General features: G+C 37.9%; 2 protein-coding genes across 3 annotated transcripts; both read left to right on the top strand.

Annotated features, from left to right (window-relative positions):
- Nucleotides 1-4,113: 4,113 nt before the first annotated feature.
- On the top strand, nt 4,114-11,543 carry LOC131984524 (leucine-rich repeat and immunoglobulin-like domain-containing nogo receptor-interacting protein 1). The gene is made up of 2 exons (XM_059349372.1): nt 4,114-4,477; nt 8,988-11,543. The coding sequence occupies exon 2, from the start codon at nt 8,996-8,998 to the stop codon at nt 10,820-10,822; it is 1,827 nt and encodes a 608-aa protein (XP_059205355.1). The 5' UTR covers nt 4,114-4,477; nt 8,988-8,995; the 3' UTR covers nt 10,823-11,543.
- A 1,112-nt stretch (nt 11,544-12,655) lies between these two features.
- Nucleotides 12,656-17,941, top strand: vps72a (vacuolar protein sorting 72 homolog a). Of its 2 annotated transcripts, XM_059349376.1 has the most exons (7): nt 12,656-13,036; nt 15,328-15,480; nt 15,657-15,777; nt 15,981-16,157; nt 16,560-16,704; nt 16,899-17,320; nt 17,412-17,941. In XM_059349376.1, exons 1-6 carry the CDS (start codon nt 12,920-12,922, stop codon nt 17,287-17,289), a joined length of 1,104 nt encoding a protein of 367 aa, XP_059205359.1. In that variant the 5' UTR covers nt 12,656-12,919; the 3' UTR covers nt 17,290-17,320; nt 17,412-17,941. The 2 variants fall into 2 exon arrangements, with proteins under 2 accessions (XP_059205359.1, XP_059205358.1); XM_059349375.1 differs by having other exon boundaries at nt 16,899-17,941.
- Nucleotides 17,942-20,261: the final 2,320 nt, after the last annotated feature.

The raw sequence follows: 20,261 nt of genomic DNA, 5'->3' as shown, positions 1-20,261 counted from the left end.
AGTCCTGACCTGGCCTGTTCACCAAAACATTCAGCAACTCTCACTGCTTTTAAATCAAGACTAAGGCTCTCACTGTATTAGAATTTCACCACAACGATGTTATTGGGATATCAATAGATGTTTTTTTTATCAAACCTGTTGTGATCATAAGCACAATTCCTATTTTTAAATACAGCTGGTTTATGCACAACATGTGAGAGAAAAGCCCATTGAAAATGGTTTTACACCATTTTGAGGAAACATATCGTTTTAACCAAATGGTGCAAAATGGTGCATGTGTTTGTTTTCGGACTGGACATGCATTATATATACATCAGAGAGTAATTCCAATAAACGTTTTGCTACTTTTTGTTGGGGCTGAATGTACCCCAGTGTTTCCAGTGTTTCCTCCAGATGCTGGAGCAACTACAGGGGCTAAGAGGATATAACAGGCGGCCAATTGAAGCAGACTGTTACCTCTGAGTTACTGTTGCCTTTCTCTCATCTTGAACCAGTCTGGCCATTCTCCTCTAACCTCTGGCATCACCAAGGCATTTTAGCCCAGAGAACTGCCGCTCACTGGATATTTTCTCTTTTTCGGACCATTCTCTGTAAACCCTAGAGATGGTTATGCCTGAAAATCCCAGTAGATCAACAGTTTATGAAATACTCAGACACCAACAATCATGCCACATTCAAAGTCATTTAAATCACCTTTCTTCCCCATTCTGATGCTCGCTTTGACCTTCAGCAGGTCGTCTTGTGCTAACGAAGAGTTGCACAAGTCTGCCTATTAAAATGGGCGGTGAGTGTATTTATTTTTAGGCAATCTGTTTTATTGCCTAAAGTTGACCATTTCTTGTGAAAAGAGAAGTTTATTTTGAAACTTGAATGTAACTAGTGGGACGTGACTGAATGTCCCCAACACCTCCAAAACTGATGCAAAGAGGTTCCATGTGCCTGTAGAAACACAGACTTCCTCACGTCACATCTCCTTGTAATCATTTCTCTGCCTAGTACCTAATTTTAGCTTGTGTTCTAACAAAGTAGCCAAAATGCTGATTGTTGGTTTATAAAACTCTGAATGGTTAAGGGCCAAAATACACTTCTGATCTTATGAACCATCCAGACCTCTCGGGTCATCTGGACTGGTCAGCTTGTTTTACCTGGAGTCTAAACTAAACATGGAGAAGCAGCGTTCAGTTCTTATCCACCTTGTATGTGGAACAAGGTCCCAGAAGACTTCTGGTCTGCAGCAACTCTCACTGCTTTTAAATCAAGACGAAGGCTCTCACTGTATTAGAATTTCACTACAACGATGTTATTGGAATATCAATAGATGTTTTTTTTTTTTATCAAACCTGTTGTGATCATAAGCACAATTCCTTTTTTTAATACAGCTGGTTTATGCACACTTCACTAATGACTGGGTAACACTTCAAACACACCCAACATGTGAGAGAAAAGCCCATTGCAAATGGTTTTACACCATTTTGAGGAAACATCGTTTTAACCAAATGGTGCAAAATGGTGCATGTGTTTGTTTTCGGACTGGACATGCACTATATACATCAGAGAGTAATTCCAATAAACATTTTGCTACTTTTTGTTGGGGCTGAATGTACCCTTAATGTTTCCAGTGTTTCCTCCAGATGCTGGAGCAACTACAGGGGCTAAGAGGATATAACAGGCGGCCAATTGAAGCAGACTGTTACCTTGAATAAAGTTACAGATCTCTCTGGGTTTGCACAGTGTTGGAAATATTTGTGATACATACACCATTCACATAGATCTAGTTGTGTTTAGAGTTTTTAAGGAGAAAATGTTACGTATCATACCTTTAGGACATAATACATTTTTTTTGTATTTGTAGCATATTACTAAGAAAATACAATTGTAGGGATATCTGGTACAGATATATGTATGGGATAAGTGTATTGAACATGTGTTTATGCCACATCAAATAAATAAGTGGATACCTCTCCACGAGGCACTAAAATGTAAGAAAAGGATTAAACAGGATGCACTAAAATGTTAGGGTTTCAAAAATGGGTTTAGATGACTATGAGAATTATTAACAATTATTGTGAATAATTATTTATTAAAAAAATATATGATATGGCTTGATTTACTCAAGTCACTTCGAAATGGGGCACCACTCTGTAAAATAGAGAAGAGATAGCCAATTCCCCTTAATCAGTCTCATAGAGTTACTAAACTATCAATTTGGAACTCTGATTAATCATTTACTTAATCATTATAATCAAATTACCATATTCATTTTAATAGTGGTTGAAGGAATTTGGAGTTATTTTCAAAGAAGAGGTTGACGTATCACTCATTAAAAAGGGAAGCGTGCATATTCCAAAAGGATGTTTTATTCCAGAAACAGAGTAAAACAAACAAATTAGGAAAGATCTAATATAACATTTTATTTACAGTGAAAATGTAGGACAGTGAGATAATGTGTATGCATGTGACAAAATGGTTGAGAGTTAGGTTAGGTCAGACAAAGAAGCAGCTAAAATTAAAATGTTAGACGGTCTTTGTCTTAGGAGAACAAAAGACTATGCTCACTTTAAATCTATGTGTCTATTAAAAGGCCAATTTCAAGTGTACTGTATGTGAGTTATTAGTCAACCCAAAATTAATCTGTTATTAAGTGAAGGCCTGGTTTCTGTGTAAACAAGACTAACATTCAATTTTAAATGGTATTGCTAAATAAACATCACAACAGTAGTACTTAACAACACACAGCAGATCAATACCATCATACAGTTAATTATTGTACTAACTGATCTAGCCCATGACGTTACCACAGTCCATACATGGGAAGGGGGAGCAGTAATTTGCTGTGTTGTTGGCTCCAAATCTTGGTATAGATTTCTTTGTGACTATATCTCGCATAGGCCACATGAATTTTAGCAAAGACCCATGGCTTGGGTTTCTGGGCCTTGCAGGCTGGATATGTCCCTTGGAGATGCAGGAGAGAATGTCTGATCCAGGTCAGGAGAGACAAAGGATGATCTACAACAAAAAGATTTAATCGACATTAGATATAACGTTACATATTACATATAACGAGTATTTATTGTAGTGAAGCATACATGTGGTTGATTTTCAATCAGAAACAGTTTAACATTACAAACAACTAGGCTTACCATTAGCCTTTGCCTTTGCATTTGCCTTGCATTTCGCTGATCAAAATTCCTTATCACGGCTAGACGCAGATGAAGTCTTCGTCTGTCTTCCTGTCTATGTTTTTCGTTTATTTCAATCTCCTCTTCAATGGCTTGCATCCTTGTCTGGTGCAAGGTCTCCAAGACCATGCGTACAAACACGGCGAACAGTAACACAGAAACCGTCCCCAATCTTTCCATGTCGATGTCTCGACTGTTTGGACCACATCAGTCTGTTGTCAGCGTTGCGTCACTGACGTCACGGAAAAATTATCGCTGAATAATCATGTAAGTGTCGCAGAATTATCCGCGTCACGTTCGAACTAATGTTGGTCAGCCGCTACAAAAAGCACCTGTATGGGAACCGAGGCAGAGGGAACTAACTAGTGGGCCTAGTCAAAACACTTTCCAAAAATACTCAAAAAGCACTCCCTGGAAACATGCCTTTTGTTGACCGGAGGAGAAAAAAAGCAAAGCTCACAGCTTTTCACACCTCATGTATATGCAAAATCCCCACCTGGAGCTTGGACAGCGGTGTGGGGGTTGTCTTTGGGGGTTTGGGGGAACAAAGGGACCCTTCATTTTGGAAGGGGTGCCATTTTCAGGGCTGAAATTAAGAAAAGCTGGTGCATTTTTCATTCAGTTCACTTCATATAACCTTACGAATACTAGTGGCAGGTTTTAACTACCCTACAGGACCCTACAAATCATCAGTTGATGTGTCTTCATCAAACTTTCAAATGCCTCTGACAGAAGAGAAAGCTTAAATTATTTTATTTCCAAGTGTCATTGCTTAAATTCACTCCCATCTGGTGTTTGTGCCTAAATCTCTGCATTTGGCTGACCTGTGTGCCTTCCTCCTGTCATCCAGTGCAGCGTGTTGGACAGAGTCCAGGAGCTAGTGTATATAATCCCCCAGCATGCACCGAGCACCCGCGCGTCCACAGCCAGGTTGTTGTTGCCATGAGGACGGTGAAGCAACAGGGGAAACCAGAGCTGCAGCAACACGTTTTCTCCGGAGTTGAAAATCTCAGCACGGGAGGATGAAGCTCTCCCGTTATAATATGTGTGTCTGTTTCTGTCACGTTGCAGGTTTCATTTGGATGTATTTCTAAACAACAGACAAGGAGCTGACTGATCAAAAAGATTTACTCTGCTCTTTTCCAATTCTCTTCTCTTGTGTCAACAATATATCAAGAGACAATTTCAGGAAGAAAAAAAAGGAAACACTTCCAAATACGCTCTTGTGGGTTTTTTCCCCCCACAAAATTGTGAAAATGGAGCTATCACAATGACAAGCCCTCCAGACTGAAGAGACGGTGAGTTATAATATTTTATTTCTTTTTCTTTTTCTTTTTTCCACAAGATTACTATAATTCTGAGCCTTTTATGACACCATTCATTGTATTTGAGTTTTGAAGCTGTCAGCCCACAGTAAATAACTGTGATTTCACCTCTGTTTTCATGTGTGCTCCCAGAGGAGTTCAGCAGGAGTCAGCCTCCATCACTCACTGCTCTGGGGACGACTTTACAGTATTCCCCAGCTCCATACCCATAACTGTGTCAAGATAAAATTGACAACTTAGAAATATGATCCAAACACAGAGAGAAATTATTTCACCCTGGTTCACTCTGTCAAATATCAGACTTTCTCTGTGGAGTTTTCTATGTGACCAAAAGTTTAAAAACAGTGATTGGAAGGTGAAATAATTTAGTTCCTCTTTTAAAACACTCATTAATGATATGATGACTCACATCATTAAATATGTAAAAGTTGATCAAAAATGAATCAGTCTGGAAATAAATGAAAACGTACACAACTGACTTATTTTGGCTTTAGTTTACAACATTACTTTTATATTTTGCATGAAAACATTACAAATATTAGAGGAACTGCTCCTGCTGTATTCTGTCTCACTCTGTCCCTCCTCTCACATGTTTCGCTCCGTTCAGCACATCGACATGTGAGGAGATCTGAGGGTGGCATCACACTTATTTTTTTTCAGCACTCCCTCTGCAATTTTAACAGCACGTCTCAGCAAGTCACACATTTGTAGATGAGCTGATCCCTGAGTCATTTTTAGTGGTATTACAGTTGGTTTGCCTAATATTCTTGTTTCACTGTTAAAAGCAAAGATGCCCATAAACACTTTCATATGGCATGTCAAGATAAATGACTGCAACTATAACTGTGGGCTTTTTTTCCCAGTTACAGTTGGTGTTTATGCAGTGTTATAAACCCACTGAACCAGGACAAACCGTACACAAATATATTTTTACTTTTGCTGCCCCCTAGTGGATGATTTAGCATTGGTTTGAATAAAGAGAGATTTTTTGGTGATCTGTAGAGGCAACCCTCCCTTCATATGCACATCTTTGTTACATAATTCTGAATCTAAACATCAAGAAAATAATGAAACTTTTAAAGTTAAGACCTTTTTTCTGCTTTATGGAGGCATAATAGCTATTTTCAGTCTACAAATACACATAAGAAAGACAAACAGAGACTCCACTACCCCCCAACCACAGTCCAGGAATGGTAGAAAAAAATGTTTGAAAAAAACTAACAACATTAAAATGAAGGTATATGAAGTCTTGATCTGCTTTTTGCTGCAGCAAAACAGTGCTTGGAAGAAAGAAAATGAGATCATTTGTTAAAAAAAGAAACTCCATATTTAAGGGCTAGCACAGATATTGCAAGAAATATGACTTTTTTAAGTTCGTAATAGGCCAAATGTGATCATATTTGTATTGGTTGAGTTCATCTTCCCCTCCTGAAAACAAACCACAATGCTCGATATATCTAACATCTTACAGGAAATTGTGGAAAATGAAAAAAAAGCAATATGATTCCTTTATCTTGTTAATCTCTTTATTACCCCGTCACCAAATACAAAACAAAATCCTATAACGTTGAAACCAATCCACATTAGCTATTAGTAATGCTACATTTTTGCACATATAATCATCTTTTCAGCCTGCAATCTGCTTTCACGGTAACCACAGTATCGAGATAAATTAAATATAAATATTGAATGTGATAAATGCAAAGGAATGTGTATTCCTTTGGCAATATAAAGTGCTCAGAGAGAGATGATCTTTACAATAACTGAGAGCAGATAATTGAGGCTTACACTTTCCCCGTGTTTCTGCTTTCAAACAGTGCTGATAAAACAAAAACAGTGAGCAGGCAACCTGTTCTTGTTTTTTTTAATGTTTTTTTTTTTATTGACTAAAGATGTGTGGACTTTTGAGGGGCCAAGAACATAATTTCTGTGTACAATGTACAGTTTTCCTGAATCTGAAAGCTTAAAGACTAAGTTTGGAGATCTTAAGAGAGCCAACGAGAAAACTATTTAACTATTAAACTGTTGAAGGAGAGACTCCACAGGCATAAATATTTGATTATCAATTTTGACATTTTGGATTGTTCCATTTGCATAACATGTCTTCTATTAGACCCATGGAGAGAAAAGAAAATTGAAATTACACATTTAGGGGTTTATTTTTTTTACACTTTGTCTATTAGTGTCACCAAAAGTTAGCATTTGAAAATGTCTCATCTGTATATTTAACCACAACATTTCAGAGAATTTGAACTAAAAATGAACTTCCTAATGTAAGAAATGAAACATGGAAGTTTCAGAGGCATACATATTAGTTAATTTCACCCCCTTAAGTTTTACCCTACTGACTTGAGTGTGGCTTGCAAAATGTCTGGAGTTTTACAATCCTTACAATGCTTAAAATTACTTTTTCCCCCCCATACTCTGAGCCATAATTCTGCACTTCAGTAGCTCTTACATCCTCCATCTTTCCAGTTTCATCCCTATTCTGAAGGTTTTTACAGAGGAGTTTTGTTCATATTTCATTCATAACCTCATTTAAACAGCATTTTATTCCCTTGTTGACAGTATTTTCTGATTTATGCAGGGATAAAAGATTTCTCTGTAAAAACCTTTGACTTTTATATGTCAAAAAAATGAAACAAGAATTCAACCTTCTGATTTCTGTTCTGGAAATGTGTACAAGTGAGAACATATTTAATAAGATAATGCCTCACCTGCATATCTAAGCAAAATTTCAGAAAACCAGTAATACAAAAAATGTGTGTTCATGTAAGTAATCAACTTAAGAAGTCATGGTAATATTTATTAGATTAAAATGTTTCAATTGTAGTATATACTTTTTTTTTTAAATAAAAAAATTAAAGCAGAAGTTACAGAAGATGAATAACAGGTCAGAGAGGGAAATTAAAGAGAAAGAAAAAATTAGCTTTAAGTGCAGCTATAACTCATAAAATAACAAAACCTGAGGAGAGAAATGATCTCTTAGCTGCTTTTAAAGATAATTTGATTTGGCTCTAAGAAGAAGAAGTGTTCCAGGACGGTTGATGCAGCTGTTACCTCTGCAGCGTATCATCTTAGATTATTGCAGTACTGCAATCAACATAAATATAAACTGAAATCAATTAAATTCATAATTAGACAGTTGTCTCAGTTAGAATCACCATCTGACAACATTTGACCACATACTCCTAACCCTCCATCAGCAGCTGTCTGCTTATGAAAATCTACTTCCTGTTGTGTAAGAGATGGAAAATAATTAAACCAATCTTTCAGGTTGGAGGAACAGATCAATGCTCCACTGAAGCAGAAAGCACATTTTGCTTGAGGGCATGTTAAATGTTGGAGACAGTGCGGGTCTCTGGTGTCCAGTGATCATTCCTCTACAGCCGAAGCTTTAAAAAGCACCTGCTTTTGCAATTTTCCACATGATTTTTTTTAAGGAAATGTTAATTTTCTGTTATGGAAACAGTCACTTTTTCTGTCCGTCTTGAGAAAAACGTGTTAATTAAATTCTGGATCAAGTGCATAAGGCCCTGACCGGACAGGTTGTGTGAAATTATCAAATGAATGACTCTAATGTAATATTTTTTTCTAGAAAATGTCATTGAATATTTTTCTATTTTCTCTCAGATCTCTCCCTTACATGAATCCATGAACAGCAGTGGAAATAAAATCTCATTTTGTAATGTGAACTGCCTTCCTGAAATTTAATTTCAGAAAAGAGAGAGAACAGATGAATGCATGAGGTCACACCTTAAAGGGACCGGTCACCCCCAAATCAAAAATACATATTTGTCCTCTTTTTTGTCATGCTATTTCCCAATCTCATTCATTTTTATGCAAGTTGCCGATTGTTGGAGATTTTGGTAACGCTTTATAATAAGGTCCTTAATAACCATTCATTAACAAGTAATAAGGCATTGTTCTAGCTTCAGATCCGGTAGTTGCAAAAAGCATAGTTAACTTATAGTTAACTTATAAAAGATGAGCAATAAAGTATATTTTAATATCAATAAGCAAACAAAATAAGATTAATAAAGGCATGACAAAGACATAATGGGTGGGTCATGGGTGTTTGTAATGCCATTATTAACACTTATATAAGCTTATAAACACACAATAATGTTAATAAGCATCTTGTAAGGACTTACAAGGGCCTTATTACTTGTTAATTAATCGTTATTACAAGGACCTTAATATAAAGCGTTACCGAGATTTTCACCGTAAAGATGTTTTCCATCTCTCAACTATAATTATATTTTCATTATAAAAAGAAGAAAATACAAATTTTTGATTTGGGGGTTCAACTGTCCCTTTAACACCATCAGCATTCTTATAGTTATGTCTTACAGGAAGTTATGTTTCCCCCATTTTTGCTGATTTGAATAAATATTATTTTTTACTTTTTCTCAGCTCTCTCTGTCTCTCTGTCTCTGTCTCTGTCTCTGTCTCTCTCTCTCTCTCTCTCTCTCTCTCTCAGGCCCCCAGATGTTTGAGGGGATTGCTCTCCACCAATGGCTGTGCTGGGGAGCTCTCTACCTGCTGGCAGCGGGGGTGGCATTATCATCTGAAACACGCCGGCCGTGTCCACAGTCCTGCCGCTGCAACCCCGTGCTGCTGGGGTTGAACTGCTCCGATGGCCAACTCACCACAGTGCCCGACAGTCTGCCACAAAACACTAAACTACTAAACTTAACACACAATAAGATCAAGACTCTGGTGCACCAGCAGTTCCAGACTCTGACACAACTTTTAGACTTGGATTTGAGTGATAATACTATGGTGATAATTGAAGCCGAAGCATTTCTTGGCTTGCAGAGTCTGGTAACTCTGCGTCTCGCTCGCAACCACCTGAAAATTATCCCTCTTGGAACGTTTGCTGGTTTGACAAAACTGGAGAAACTCGACATAAGCGACAATGAGATCCTTGTTTTTCTAGATTTTACTTTCCGTGACTTACCCGCTCTGCAGTTTATTACAGCAACAGATAATGACATAGTTTTTATTTCTCATCAAGCATTTAGTGGCTTAATAAGTCTGCAAGAGCTGCGCCTTGATGGCTGCAACCTCACTGCTGTGCCCACAGAGGCGCTCACGCAGCTCGGCGGCCTGAGAAGTCTTCATTTGCAGCGACTGGGCCTCACCACGCTGCCAAACTACTCTTTCCGTCATCTAGAGCGCCTCAAGGAACTTGTTATTTCTCACTGCCGCTGGCTGGAGACCCTGTCAGGAAATAGTCTCTTTGGTCTAAATCTTACATCCCTAACTATCACACACTGCAACCTCAGTGCTGTCCCCTACATCCCTTTGCACCATCTTGTATATCTGTCATACCTTGACCTTTCTTTTAACCCAATCACCCACATTCATGGGAACCTGCTTGGAGACCTGCTACGGCTCCAAGAGCTCCGTCTGGTGGGGGGATCATTGCTTCGTGTTGAAATCGGAGCATTCAGGGGTTTGGTGCATCTCAAATTGTTGAATGTATCTAGAAACCTTCTCACCACACTCGAGGCAGGAGCTTTCCATTCAGTGGACTCCCTAAGAACTCTGGGACTCGACAACAACCCACTAGCGTGTGACTGCCGACTGCTGTGGGTTGTGCAAAGACGACTACATGTGGACTTTGGTGGAAATCCACCAACTTGCTCTACCTCTGTCCAGTTGCAGGGCTGGTATTTTCTAGACTTTACTGAGGCCGAGCTGCCGGGCCTGCTCACATGTCGACAGCCTCGTATTCTGGATCCCACAACTCGTGAAGTGAGAATAGATCAAGGACACACTGTGGTGCTTTATTGCAATGCAGAAGGTGACCCTCTGCCATCTGTTACCTGGATAAGCCCACAGCTAAAACCTCTATCACCCATCGGTAGAATACGGGCTCTCTCTAATGGCTCACTCGAGGTTCGCTATGCCCAACCTCAAGACAGTGGCACTTATCTCTGTGTGGCATCTAATGCTGCAGGAAATGATAGCCTGCCCGTCAGCCTTCATGTTCAAGCCTTTCTATCATCTTCTAAAAAACCCTTTCGTCTTCAGGGATGGTTCGCCTTTCCGTCTGCCTCCCCAGGTGTGAATGAAAACCAGAATGTCCCATTCGACGTAAAGACATTACTGGTAGCTGCAACCATTGGGTTTCTCTCATTTTTCAGCTCTGTGTGCCTGTGTTTCATCTTCATGTTCCTCTGGAGTAAGAGTAAAGGGCAAATAAAGCACACTGCCACAATCGCATATGTGCCACGAAGCGCCATGTCAAGTAGTAATGCAGGGAAAGGCAACATGGAGACAAGCAGGTTCACCATGAAACTAATATGAGTCAAAAACTAAAAAGCCTATTTTCACTTGGTATAACTTGGTACATTCAAATATAAAATGCTTCTTTCAATTACAATCACAAAATTAATTTCATTTTACAGCATGTAAATTTGTGCAACGGACGCTGACTGTTGATTCATTCATAAAAATGTAAGCATGTTAGCTTGTGCAAAAGTGAAAAGACAAGACATGAAGTAAAGTCTGCAGATAAGCCATTCTGGATATTAATAGGAGTTTAAGTTCAATTTAAGGAACATCAAACCTGAGGTAGAGGTAGACATCACTGATTAACTTTATATTTTATATTCTCTTTCATGAGACGCTGTAACAAAGCCTGAATGTTAAGCAGCCAAAGTAAGCAATATTAAATGAGCATAATGCATGTAATATGTAGAGATGTTAATTATTCCATTTATTGCGTGTTGCTCATATTGCCTTTGTGAATGTCTATATATATATACTGTAGAAACAATGTTTAATTTGTTCATTTGGTTCTAAAGACAGATGGAACGGTAGACGTTTTAAATGTAATATTTCTGTTGGACCTCAGATGGTTGCTGTGTGATAACTAGAATATATAAAATAAATGCTAACCTTACATTAAGGTTAATGTACGCAATACTTGCATCTATATAGCATGGCCTTCTGTTTTAATTTGTAGTAGCCAACCATTTATTTTGTCACATTTACTGCTGTACTCATTATTAAATTATATTTCAAATGTGTGTGTTTTTTTAATTCCCCAATAAAGCACTTCATACGTTTTCTTTCTTAAAGAACCATAAAATAATCCAAAATGTAGGCCTTGACCTCCATAAGCAACACTAGATGCAGTAGTGTTTACTTTGTGAATCCTTGTTCAACAGGTTAAAAATTGATATGAAGTCATATTTATTGTGTTTTATTATATAATATATAATAGGCTATTGATTATTTTGTTGTTGCTCTAAATCAATAATGCATATTAACCAAGAATTGGTTAACAAGTATTTGGGTAAGAAATTGTACATGTTATCAATTAAATGATGAATAATATAAGCTTTAATATAAATATCGTCACACTGTTAAAGTAATCGCGTAAGTCATTTTTTGTCAATTTTTTTTTGTTTGTTGCCTAAATCATCTCCTCATGAAGCCAGCCACCTATGGTAAAATCGCCTACATCCTCAGTTGATCAGATGATGATTTTACCCCTTTAAGATAATGGCCTATGTCAAGTGTGTGACTTAAGCGGATTTATTATGCCTAAGTCAAAATAAAACGTGACTTAGGAAATTTTTTTGAACATGCCTTCACGACTTAAGCAAGATATGGAAACACTTTAATTTGAAGGTGTCTACATAAGAGTGACATGAGCGTGTCATAAACATGACATGGGATGTGTCATGAACATTAATGACACTTTGAAGTAACATTAATGCTCATGATACTTGTCATGTCATGTTTCTGACAGGCTTGTGTGACTCTTATGTAGACACCTTCAAAATAAAGTGTTACCATATCTTGCTTAAGTCACAAAGGCATGTTCAAAAATGGCGTAAGTCATTTATTTCTCTTAAGATACATCATTTACCCACAGTGTTATTACTATGCCAATAGCCATCCTTTGTTACATCCTTTTTGAGTGAAATGATTAATAAATGTCATATGTTACACTTTTGGTAAAGTTTTTTGTGTTTCCTGCAAAACTTGAAAAAAAATAGTTAGCCGATTATCTTAACAGGGTGACGATATTAATTAATTAATTGTGACTTTTATTTTGAAAACAACTTGGCCCGGAAGTGCATCAACTGCACCGGATGTGTCCGTTAGCGACAAGAAGCCAGCAGCCAGAGTTAGCGGTTAGCTGTTAGCTGTAGACTACATTCATCTTGTATTACTACAGTTAGTTAAAAGGGAACTTTTTCCACATATAAACGTGGCTTCAAAGCTTAATCACAACTTAAATAATATGGGTACGAACATATAATTAAGTAAACGACCGACAGTTAAAAGAGATCTCCCCAAAACAGTCTTCGACCGTTAAGTTAGCACAATACTAGTATAGCTAACGTTCGGTACCCAAACGTTTGTTAGCATTGTTTAGAAACTGCTGCCATGACTCTCGCAGTTGACCGGGAACCTAGAAAGACTGCGGGTAACCGCATGTCAAAACTACTGGATGCTGAAGAAGAGGATGAATTCTACAAGACCACGTATGGAGGCTTCAACGATGTGAGTAAACTAAGCTGACAGAGTGAATATACAAGCTAATACGTTAGCCTCTGGTTCAATACTCATGCTGATTTAATTAACGTCCGACTGTTTTTCAAGTTTTGCAGGAAATAACAATAATTTCACCAAAAGTGTAACATATGACATTTATTAATACTTTCCCTCAAAAAGGATGTAACAAAGGATGGCTATTGGCATAGTAATAACACTGTGTGTAAATTATGTAACTTAAGACAATTTTTTGAACATGCCTTTGTGACTTAAGCAAGATATGGTAACACTTTATTTTGAAGGTGTCTACATAAGAGTCACACAAGCCTGTCAGAAACATGACATGACAAGTATCATGAGCATTAATGTTACTTCAAAGTGTCATCGATGTTCATGACACATCCCATGTCATGTTTATGACACGCTCATGTCACTCTTATGTAGACACCTTAGAGTAAAGTGTTAACAATATTAGTGTCAACAATAAAACACTGACAAACTAAACAATCTCCCTCTAGCTCTTCTTTGCTGGGTTCTTATCTGATGCCTATGAATGTGGCAAATTGTCAAAGAAGTGATGATCTTAAAGGGGTAAAATCACATGATCTGATCAACTGAGGATGGAGGCGATTGAGGTGTCATGAGGAGATTATTTAGGCAAAAAAACCAACAAAAAATGACAAAAAAAGCTGTGTAACATCTGTAAGCTACGTGGATAGTTCAACATATTGAACTAGGAAACATACATTGAACATTTGACAGAGGGGAAATCATTGCTGAGAACATAAAACTCTTTATAAAAAAAAAGTATTCATTATAATAAGTCATATTAAGAGGATGTGGAGCTGGGGATCATATGATCCTGGAAACAAAGATGACCCCACATAGACAATTTAAAAAAAATCCATCACAAGTTATCAGACTTCCCGGTCTTGCAGGACAATTTAATTATCTTACATAATACCTGTACTTTATACCTGTATTTATACCTATATTCTACAGAATTCCTTCACATTTTTCATGATTGAAATGTAAAAATAATAGTCTTACATACGTAGAATGGAATAAATTTCAACAGCAGCATACACCTGACATTTTAATATTTTTAAAGATTTTATCTCGATCAAGGTAGGATTTATTGTAGGGCTGTTGTGTTATTTATAGTTAGGTGTACCTAATTGACTGGAAACTGAGCGTATGTTCATGTACATGACAGTCTCCGCAATGTTAGAAGTCATAACAATTTGAAAGTGCTCATGCCACGATTCTGTTTAGATCTGGCCGGCTGCAGCAGCTCTGGTCATCAAAACCACCATGCCAATGTGATACATCCAAAAATTCCTGGCACTGTCTATCTTAACAACTCACAAATTTGTCAAGGCCGGATAAGAGTGAGCCAGCCTTTCCTGCGTCACAGTCAAAGAGAGAGGAAAACTACAAAGACTTCAGGCTATATTATGCGTCAGAACAAGGCTTACATTTTAAGATGCTGAGTGGTATCCTCAATTTACAGTCTATGTAATTTTCTTTAAGCAGCTGTTGGTTCAAGGGTCAACTTGTGTAGGGGGATTCAACAGCGGCTGCTCTGGAGGATCTGATGTTCGCCTCTCAGCTGAGGTTGACAAGAGTAGCTTGATAACAAAAATCCCCAACAAATCCTGAGATGCCTCAGTCATTCCTGCTGGTGCTTTGATTTCTCAGTGTGACCATGCCTGTGTACATACTTAAATTTGAGGGATATTGTGACTTAAAATGTTTTTGAAGTGTCACTGATGTTGCCACTGCAGTTTGTTTGCATGTTTTGTCATTATTTTCTTGTCATAATTGAATAACTTTGCAGGGTTTGTCTTATCTCTGCACTGCAGTGGGTATTTAATAACAGCTTCTTTTTTGCCCCTTGTTTCTCTGGTAGTTGTCACATACTTTGAACATTTCAAACAAAATTGGACTCTTAAAACCTATTGCAGATTAACATTTAACTTAAAATTTTTAAACCACTTTTTTGGTTGTGAATTTGACGAAGCTTAATTAGAATTTATGTTTTTGTACATAAAGCGTTTTTGGTATTATTTTGTCTAGCCCTATCCCTTGTAAACACACTCCATTAGCCTGATTGCTTTATCTATTAACTTATGATTTGCTTGGTATTAACACAAACACAGAAAGAGGTGCCTCTGTGTTTATTGTAGATTTTGCAGTGTGTGAATGGCCTAAGTATCTGATCTAACAATAAACCTGCTTTTTGAGCGAGAAACTAAATCTCATGGCTTAATGGCACCTTGCTTATTGTTTCTTTACAGGAATCAGGAGATGATGAGTATCATGGAGAACATTCAGACACAGAGGACGAGGTGGACAGCGACTTTGACATTGATGAGGGTGATGAGCCAGACAGCGACCAGGAGGAGGATGCACCTCGGAGGAAAGGTCGGGTTGTCACTAAAGCCTACAAGGTAATGACAATTATTTCAGGAGCTATCAGAATTTGAATCTGCATTAATAAGAGAATTTAATTATCTTCATCAATATACATTAATATTTGAAAGACACACAACATGAATATGGAAATTGAAACATTAATTAAATGAATTTGCGGCTAATAGGCTTTCTGTCTTGTCTTTGATCCAAGGAACCAATTAAAGTGGCAAAACCCAAACCCAAAAGACCCTCAGAGGAACAAAAGAAGACTGAGAAAGTTAAAGTGGAGCTCAAACGGAGGATTCCACAAGAATTCCAAGATTTTGCTGAGAGTAAGATTGCTACAAACCTCCCACAAATACCTACAGACTGTTCTCAGATGCCTTTACATAAATGATCCAAAAACACTTCACTTAAACTGTTTAACAGATAAACTGTGACTTTGTTAGCATGATCACATCACAACTGCACCAAGGGTCAGCTTTGGAACATGTGATACATTTTTTTTTAACTCTATGCCTTAATTGTTACTTAGCTCGGAAGTCTGTGCGACAGTCCACCAGCGAGCACACCCGAAAGACCAACCTGCGCCTCCAAGAGCGTCAAGATGCCCCGCGGAGACGGAGAGGTGCTCACCGGGACCGGCCTCTTACCCAGGAAGAACTGCTGGCTGAGGCCAAGATAACAGCAGAGATCAACATTCGATCTTTAGGTGAGAACATGTTGGTCAAGTTACTCAAGTGTAAAGGGAGTTTTGGATCCACAATTTTCTGTTTTTAACATCACTCCAAAAAATAAGCATAGACAGTAGCTCTTTAACAGGCATTACGCTCAGTGTTAATTATTGTGTCAAGTCCATAACCTCTTCCACATGGACATATGTTGGGTGTATTGATTGATTGAGTTTATGTACAAATAAAACTTAGTTGCTACTAGCTGTATTTACAATATATGTGAATAATCTATTTTAAAATCATTGTAAATATTCTATGATGATTAATTTTACTTGGGATAGTTGTTATTAAATGAGTAATACATCTAAGAAGTAGTTTCACTTGATGACAGTGCACTTAAAATGAGATGAACTTACTTTTATTTTACTTTCTGTTTGTAGAAAATTATGAACGTCTGGAGGCGGACAAGAAGAAACAAGTCCACAAGAAACGGCGTTTTGAAGGACCAACCATCCGTTATCATTCAGTCCTGATGCCACTCGTCTCTCACTCGGTCCTAAAAGAAGAAAATGTGGATGTTGAAGGGTATGTTGCGTATGATCCACTGCTAGACTTCAGCTTCAGCTTCAGAAAAATAGCTTCTGTTGCTTCTGTTAGAAAAATGGCTTCTGTTGTTTTACTTAAAGCAATCTGCTTCAACTGCACTGGCCATGAGTATTTATGTAAGTGGGCGTAAATTATATATGTGTAAAAATAGTATTTTTTGTCATTTTCCGAAGGTTGGATCAGGACGTACCTCAGACTGCACCACAAAACCCCGCCACGCCGTCGCAGCAGCCTGCCGGGGGCCTGTGCTCCCGCACTTATATAACCTTCAGTGAGGACGAAGCTTTCGAGGCAGCCTTTGAGCACAGCGCACAATCGAGTCCTCCGCTGCCCGTCCAGGAGGTTTGTCCGGTCACCCACAAGCCCGCACTGTACCGAGACCCAGTAACTGACATTCCTTACGCTAACACACGAGCCTTCCGCATCATCCGGGAAGCGTACCGTAAATACGTTGCCGCTCACGGATTTCCAAACACTTCGGGTGGGGTGACGGGACTTGACTCCTCAGCAACGAAGGGTTCTCGCCAGAAAATGTTGGTCAAGCAGAGTGCTGTAGCAACATAAGTTAGTTTAAAAAATAATTTAGAAAATGAGCCTATACTTCTTTTTTTTAAGCTTATTAGTTCTGGCAAAGTTGACTTGATTGATGACACTTGGAAAAAAACCCACCGGTCTCTGTCCACCACCATGGGGTAAACACCTTCAAACTGCTGTCTACATCCACACAAAGTATCCTTGGCACCAGAGATATATTGTTAACATTCTGGGATTCAGCAGTCACTGTGATTTATTGGTTACAGATGTTGAAGCAACTGAAGGCAAACAGAAATATATTCAGTGCTTCTGTTGACTGGATACAGTATGGAATTACAAGAAGTAAAAGATCAAACATTACCACAGCCAAATCAGTCGGTACATTCCCTTAAACTACAAAAAAGCCTTACTTGTGCTATCTCTGTGTTGATGTGTTGATTTTGTACATGAAGGAAATACTTATCTCCCTAAATTTATTTTCAAATTTTCGAGGCAATATGTGGTGAGTAATTGATGTACAACTAGTAATTTTGAGGGTTAAGTATTCCTTAAACAACCTGATTGATTCAAATACCAGGTTGAGTTTGTTTTAAAAATTAAAAATGCCTTTTTTACCGTCAATGTATTTGGTTCCTACAAATGTACATATTTCTCAACAAAAATAAATATTTGAAACTTGAAACATTTTGTAGTATCACACTTTGTATTATCCCAGCCATCATCATATTAAAATGAATCCATCTGTGATGCTTTTTCACACTGTCAAATCCATCCTGAATCTACCCATGCAGTGAGTTTTTTTTGTCATTAAAACTAGTTTAACCTTGGTTTACACAGGAGACACATTTCTTCATTTTGTATTTGTTTTAAAAAAAAAAAAACCCAATTTCACATTCAGTCTAAAAGCCATCACATGAGATAATTTTGGGAAAACTGGGCCCAGGAGTTTAATTCATTGCCTCTATCTGGCAAGTCATTGTGACAGTTCAAAGCTGCAATTCTTCCCCTGCTATTGATCATTGCTTAATTTCAACAAAACAAGCATTATAATATGAAAGCCTGTATAGTTTGTTATTGACAGAAAACCCATTTCTTCCACTTTTAAAGTTTTCTTTCTTCATGTTCAGTGGGAAACTCTTGATAGATTTTTGTTCAAATTCGACTCACTGCCTCACTGCGTAGACAGCGAACACAAAGACATCTGATGAATGCCAGCAGCTTCATAAATCACATTACAGTATCTAAATAAGCCAGACAGCCAATGTACAAGCATTTTGAATATGTCTGAGCTGCTTGTGAAGCTGTTATAAAAGGTGTTATTTCTGTTCCTGGTAAATAACAGAAAATTGTTTGAGCCTCCGTCTCGAGTGTCACAGCGAACAATACAGCTGTGTTGATCCCTCAAGGGCTGTAAATGATGTTTTCTATATTTATTCCCTCTGGGTACAATCACAGAGCGACCAAGTCACCCTCAGCACCACTGAGCGCTTGACTAGTGTGGCACCTTTGACCCCTCGCACACTGAATCACTGAGAATCAGTCCCCTGCACAATGAGTGTCCTGTAGCTTACGGCCTTCTCGACCAGTGTGTGTTACATAAAAAGCCCACCGGGGAACGAAAATAATGTTCACATTAGTCACGCAGGTTTCAAGGGTAAAAATCACTCCTGAAATTCAATGAGCAGCATTATTTCTATTATTAGTTTGTTTTTCAGCTGCAGTATGTTGCTTTGACTTTCACTCTTCAGGCCGGGAACATGATCAATGAGGGGGGCCGGAGTCATGGCCGACCGGTGAAGCCGACCTTGAATTCCTTTGGAGTTTCAGGTACAATTCCAGCTGACTCTGCCTTCATATCAGCTCAGGCCTCGGCAGATGGTTCAGGCAGAAATTGTACTTCTGAAGGAAAGCTCCCAAAATTCAGATTTGACGTGGTTGCCAAGAGGATCATGTTGCACTCAAGCGGATTTTCTCCTGCTGTTCCTCTAATGTCCTGATGATGTTGAGCAGAGCATCTCGCTAAGCAATCAACCATGTCTGTTCTGTGACTCATAAGTAACAAGGCTGTTGACGCAAAAAAAAAAAGCCCAGGCTTCATTTGATGTTCTTTACCTGTCGGTCGGTCTTTCATTAAGGAAAAAAAAGGAAAAGCACTCAGCATAATCTCACGTAGAGCCCCCTGACCTCTGCTAATGTACTCGCTTCAGATATCCTGTAAACTCAGGCTGTTTTGTTGGCTGATGAAAGAAATAAGTACATTAGTAGAGGGCATGGGGTTCTGCGTGAGAATATGCAGGTGGTTTTCTTTGTTGACGAAAAACTAAAATCTAATAGAAAAAGGAATTTAAGGTAGAACCATATCATCCAGAATGTATTGACAAAAACGAACAACAAAGCAACAGTTTTGATATTTTTCTCAAGTGAAAAAAAGACAAACTGGTTTCAACTTTGTAAATATGAAGATTTTCTTCTTCTCTATTCCTATCCTTCAAAAAACTGAGTCTTTGTCTGGTTCTGCACTGTTGGTAGTAATTTAAAGTTGATTCAGTTGTGTTCAAGGGAATTGTAATTGGGTTGTTTTTTCTGTTTTTATCGACCAAACAATCACTGAAAAATAATATGCACATTTTTTGACAATTGATTATCAATTATATCAATCATTATAATAACAACAATCATTATAATAACAACATGCAAAACATTCCCTGCTTCAACTTTTTTTTTCTAATTGTGATGATTTTCAGCTTTTCTATTTAGTTTTGTTGTAAACATGAATATCTGAATATCTTTGGATATCTGTATCTGTATCTATCTATAACTGTTGGTCGTACAAAACAAGAGATTTAAAATCTCAATATCCAATTGGTTTAAATTGGTGGTATTCTGAATATAGTTACTGTCTTTAGAAATCGATTACTTAAAGGGATTACCACCGTCAAGGTTCAGTTTGGTTTGTCAGCAGGATTTCCGAAAAACCACTGTTCTGATTTTCATGAAACATA

Source organism: Centropristis striata, chromosome 14, assembly GCF_030273125.1.
Source record: "Centropristis striata isolate RG_2023a ecotype Rhode Island chromosome 14, C.striata_1.0, whole genome shotgun sequence".
In the NCBI taxonomy this organism is placed as follows: Eukaryota; Metazoa; Chordata; class Actinopteri; order Perciformes; family Serranidae; genus Centropristis; species Centropristis striata.
Note: the sequence above shows the minus strand (reverse complement) of the source record. Positions and strands in the feature narration are given on the sequence as shown.

Coding starts and splice junctions, on each gene's coding strand:
- LOC131984524 (XM_059349372.1), top strand. CDS start 8,996: ATGTTTGAGGGGATTGCTCTCCACCAATGGCTGTGCTGGGGAGCTCTC.
- vps72a (XM_059349376.1), top strand. CDS start 12,920: ATGACTCTCGCAGTTGACCGGGAACCTAGAAAGACTGCGGGTAACCGC. Junction 16,158..16,559: donor GATCAACATTCGATCTTTAG/GTGAGAACATGT, acceptor TTCTGTTTGTAG/AAAATTATGAACGTCTGGAG. Junction 16,705..16,898: donor GAAAATGTGGATGTTGAAGG/GTATGTTGCGTA, acceptor CATTTTCCGAAG/GTTGGATCAGGACGTACCTC.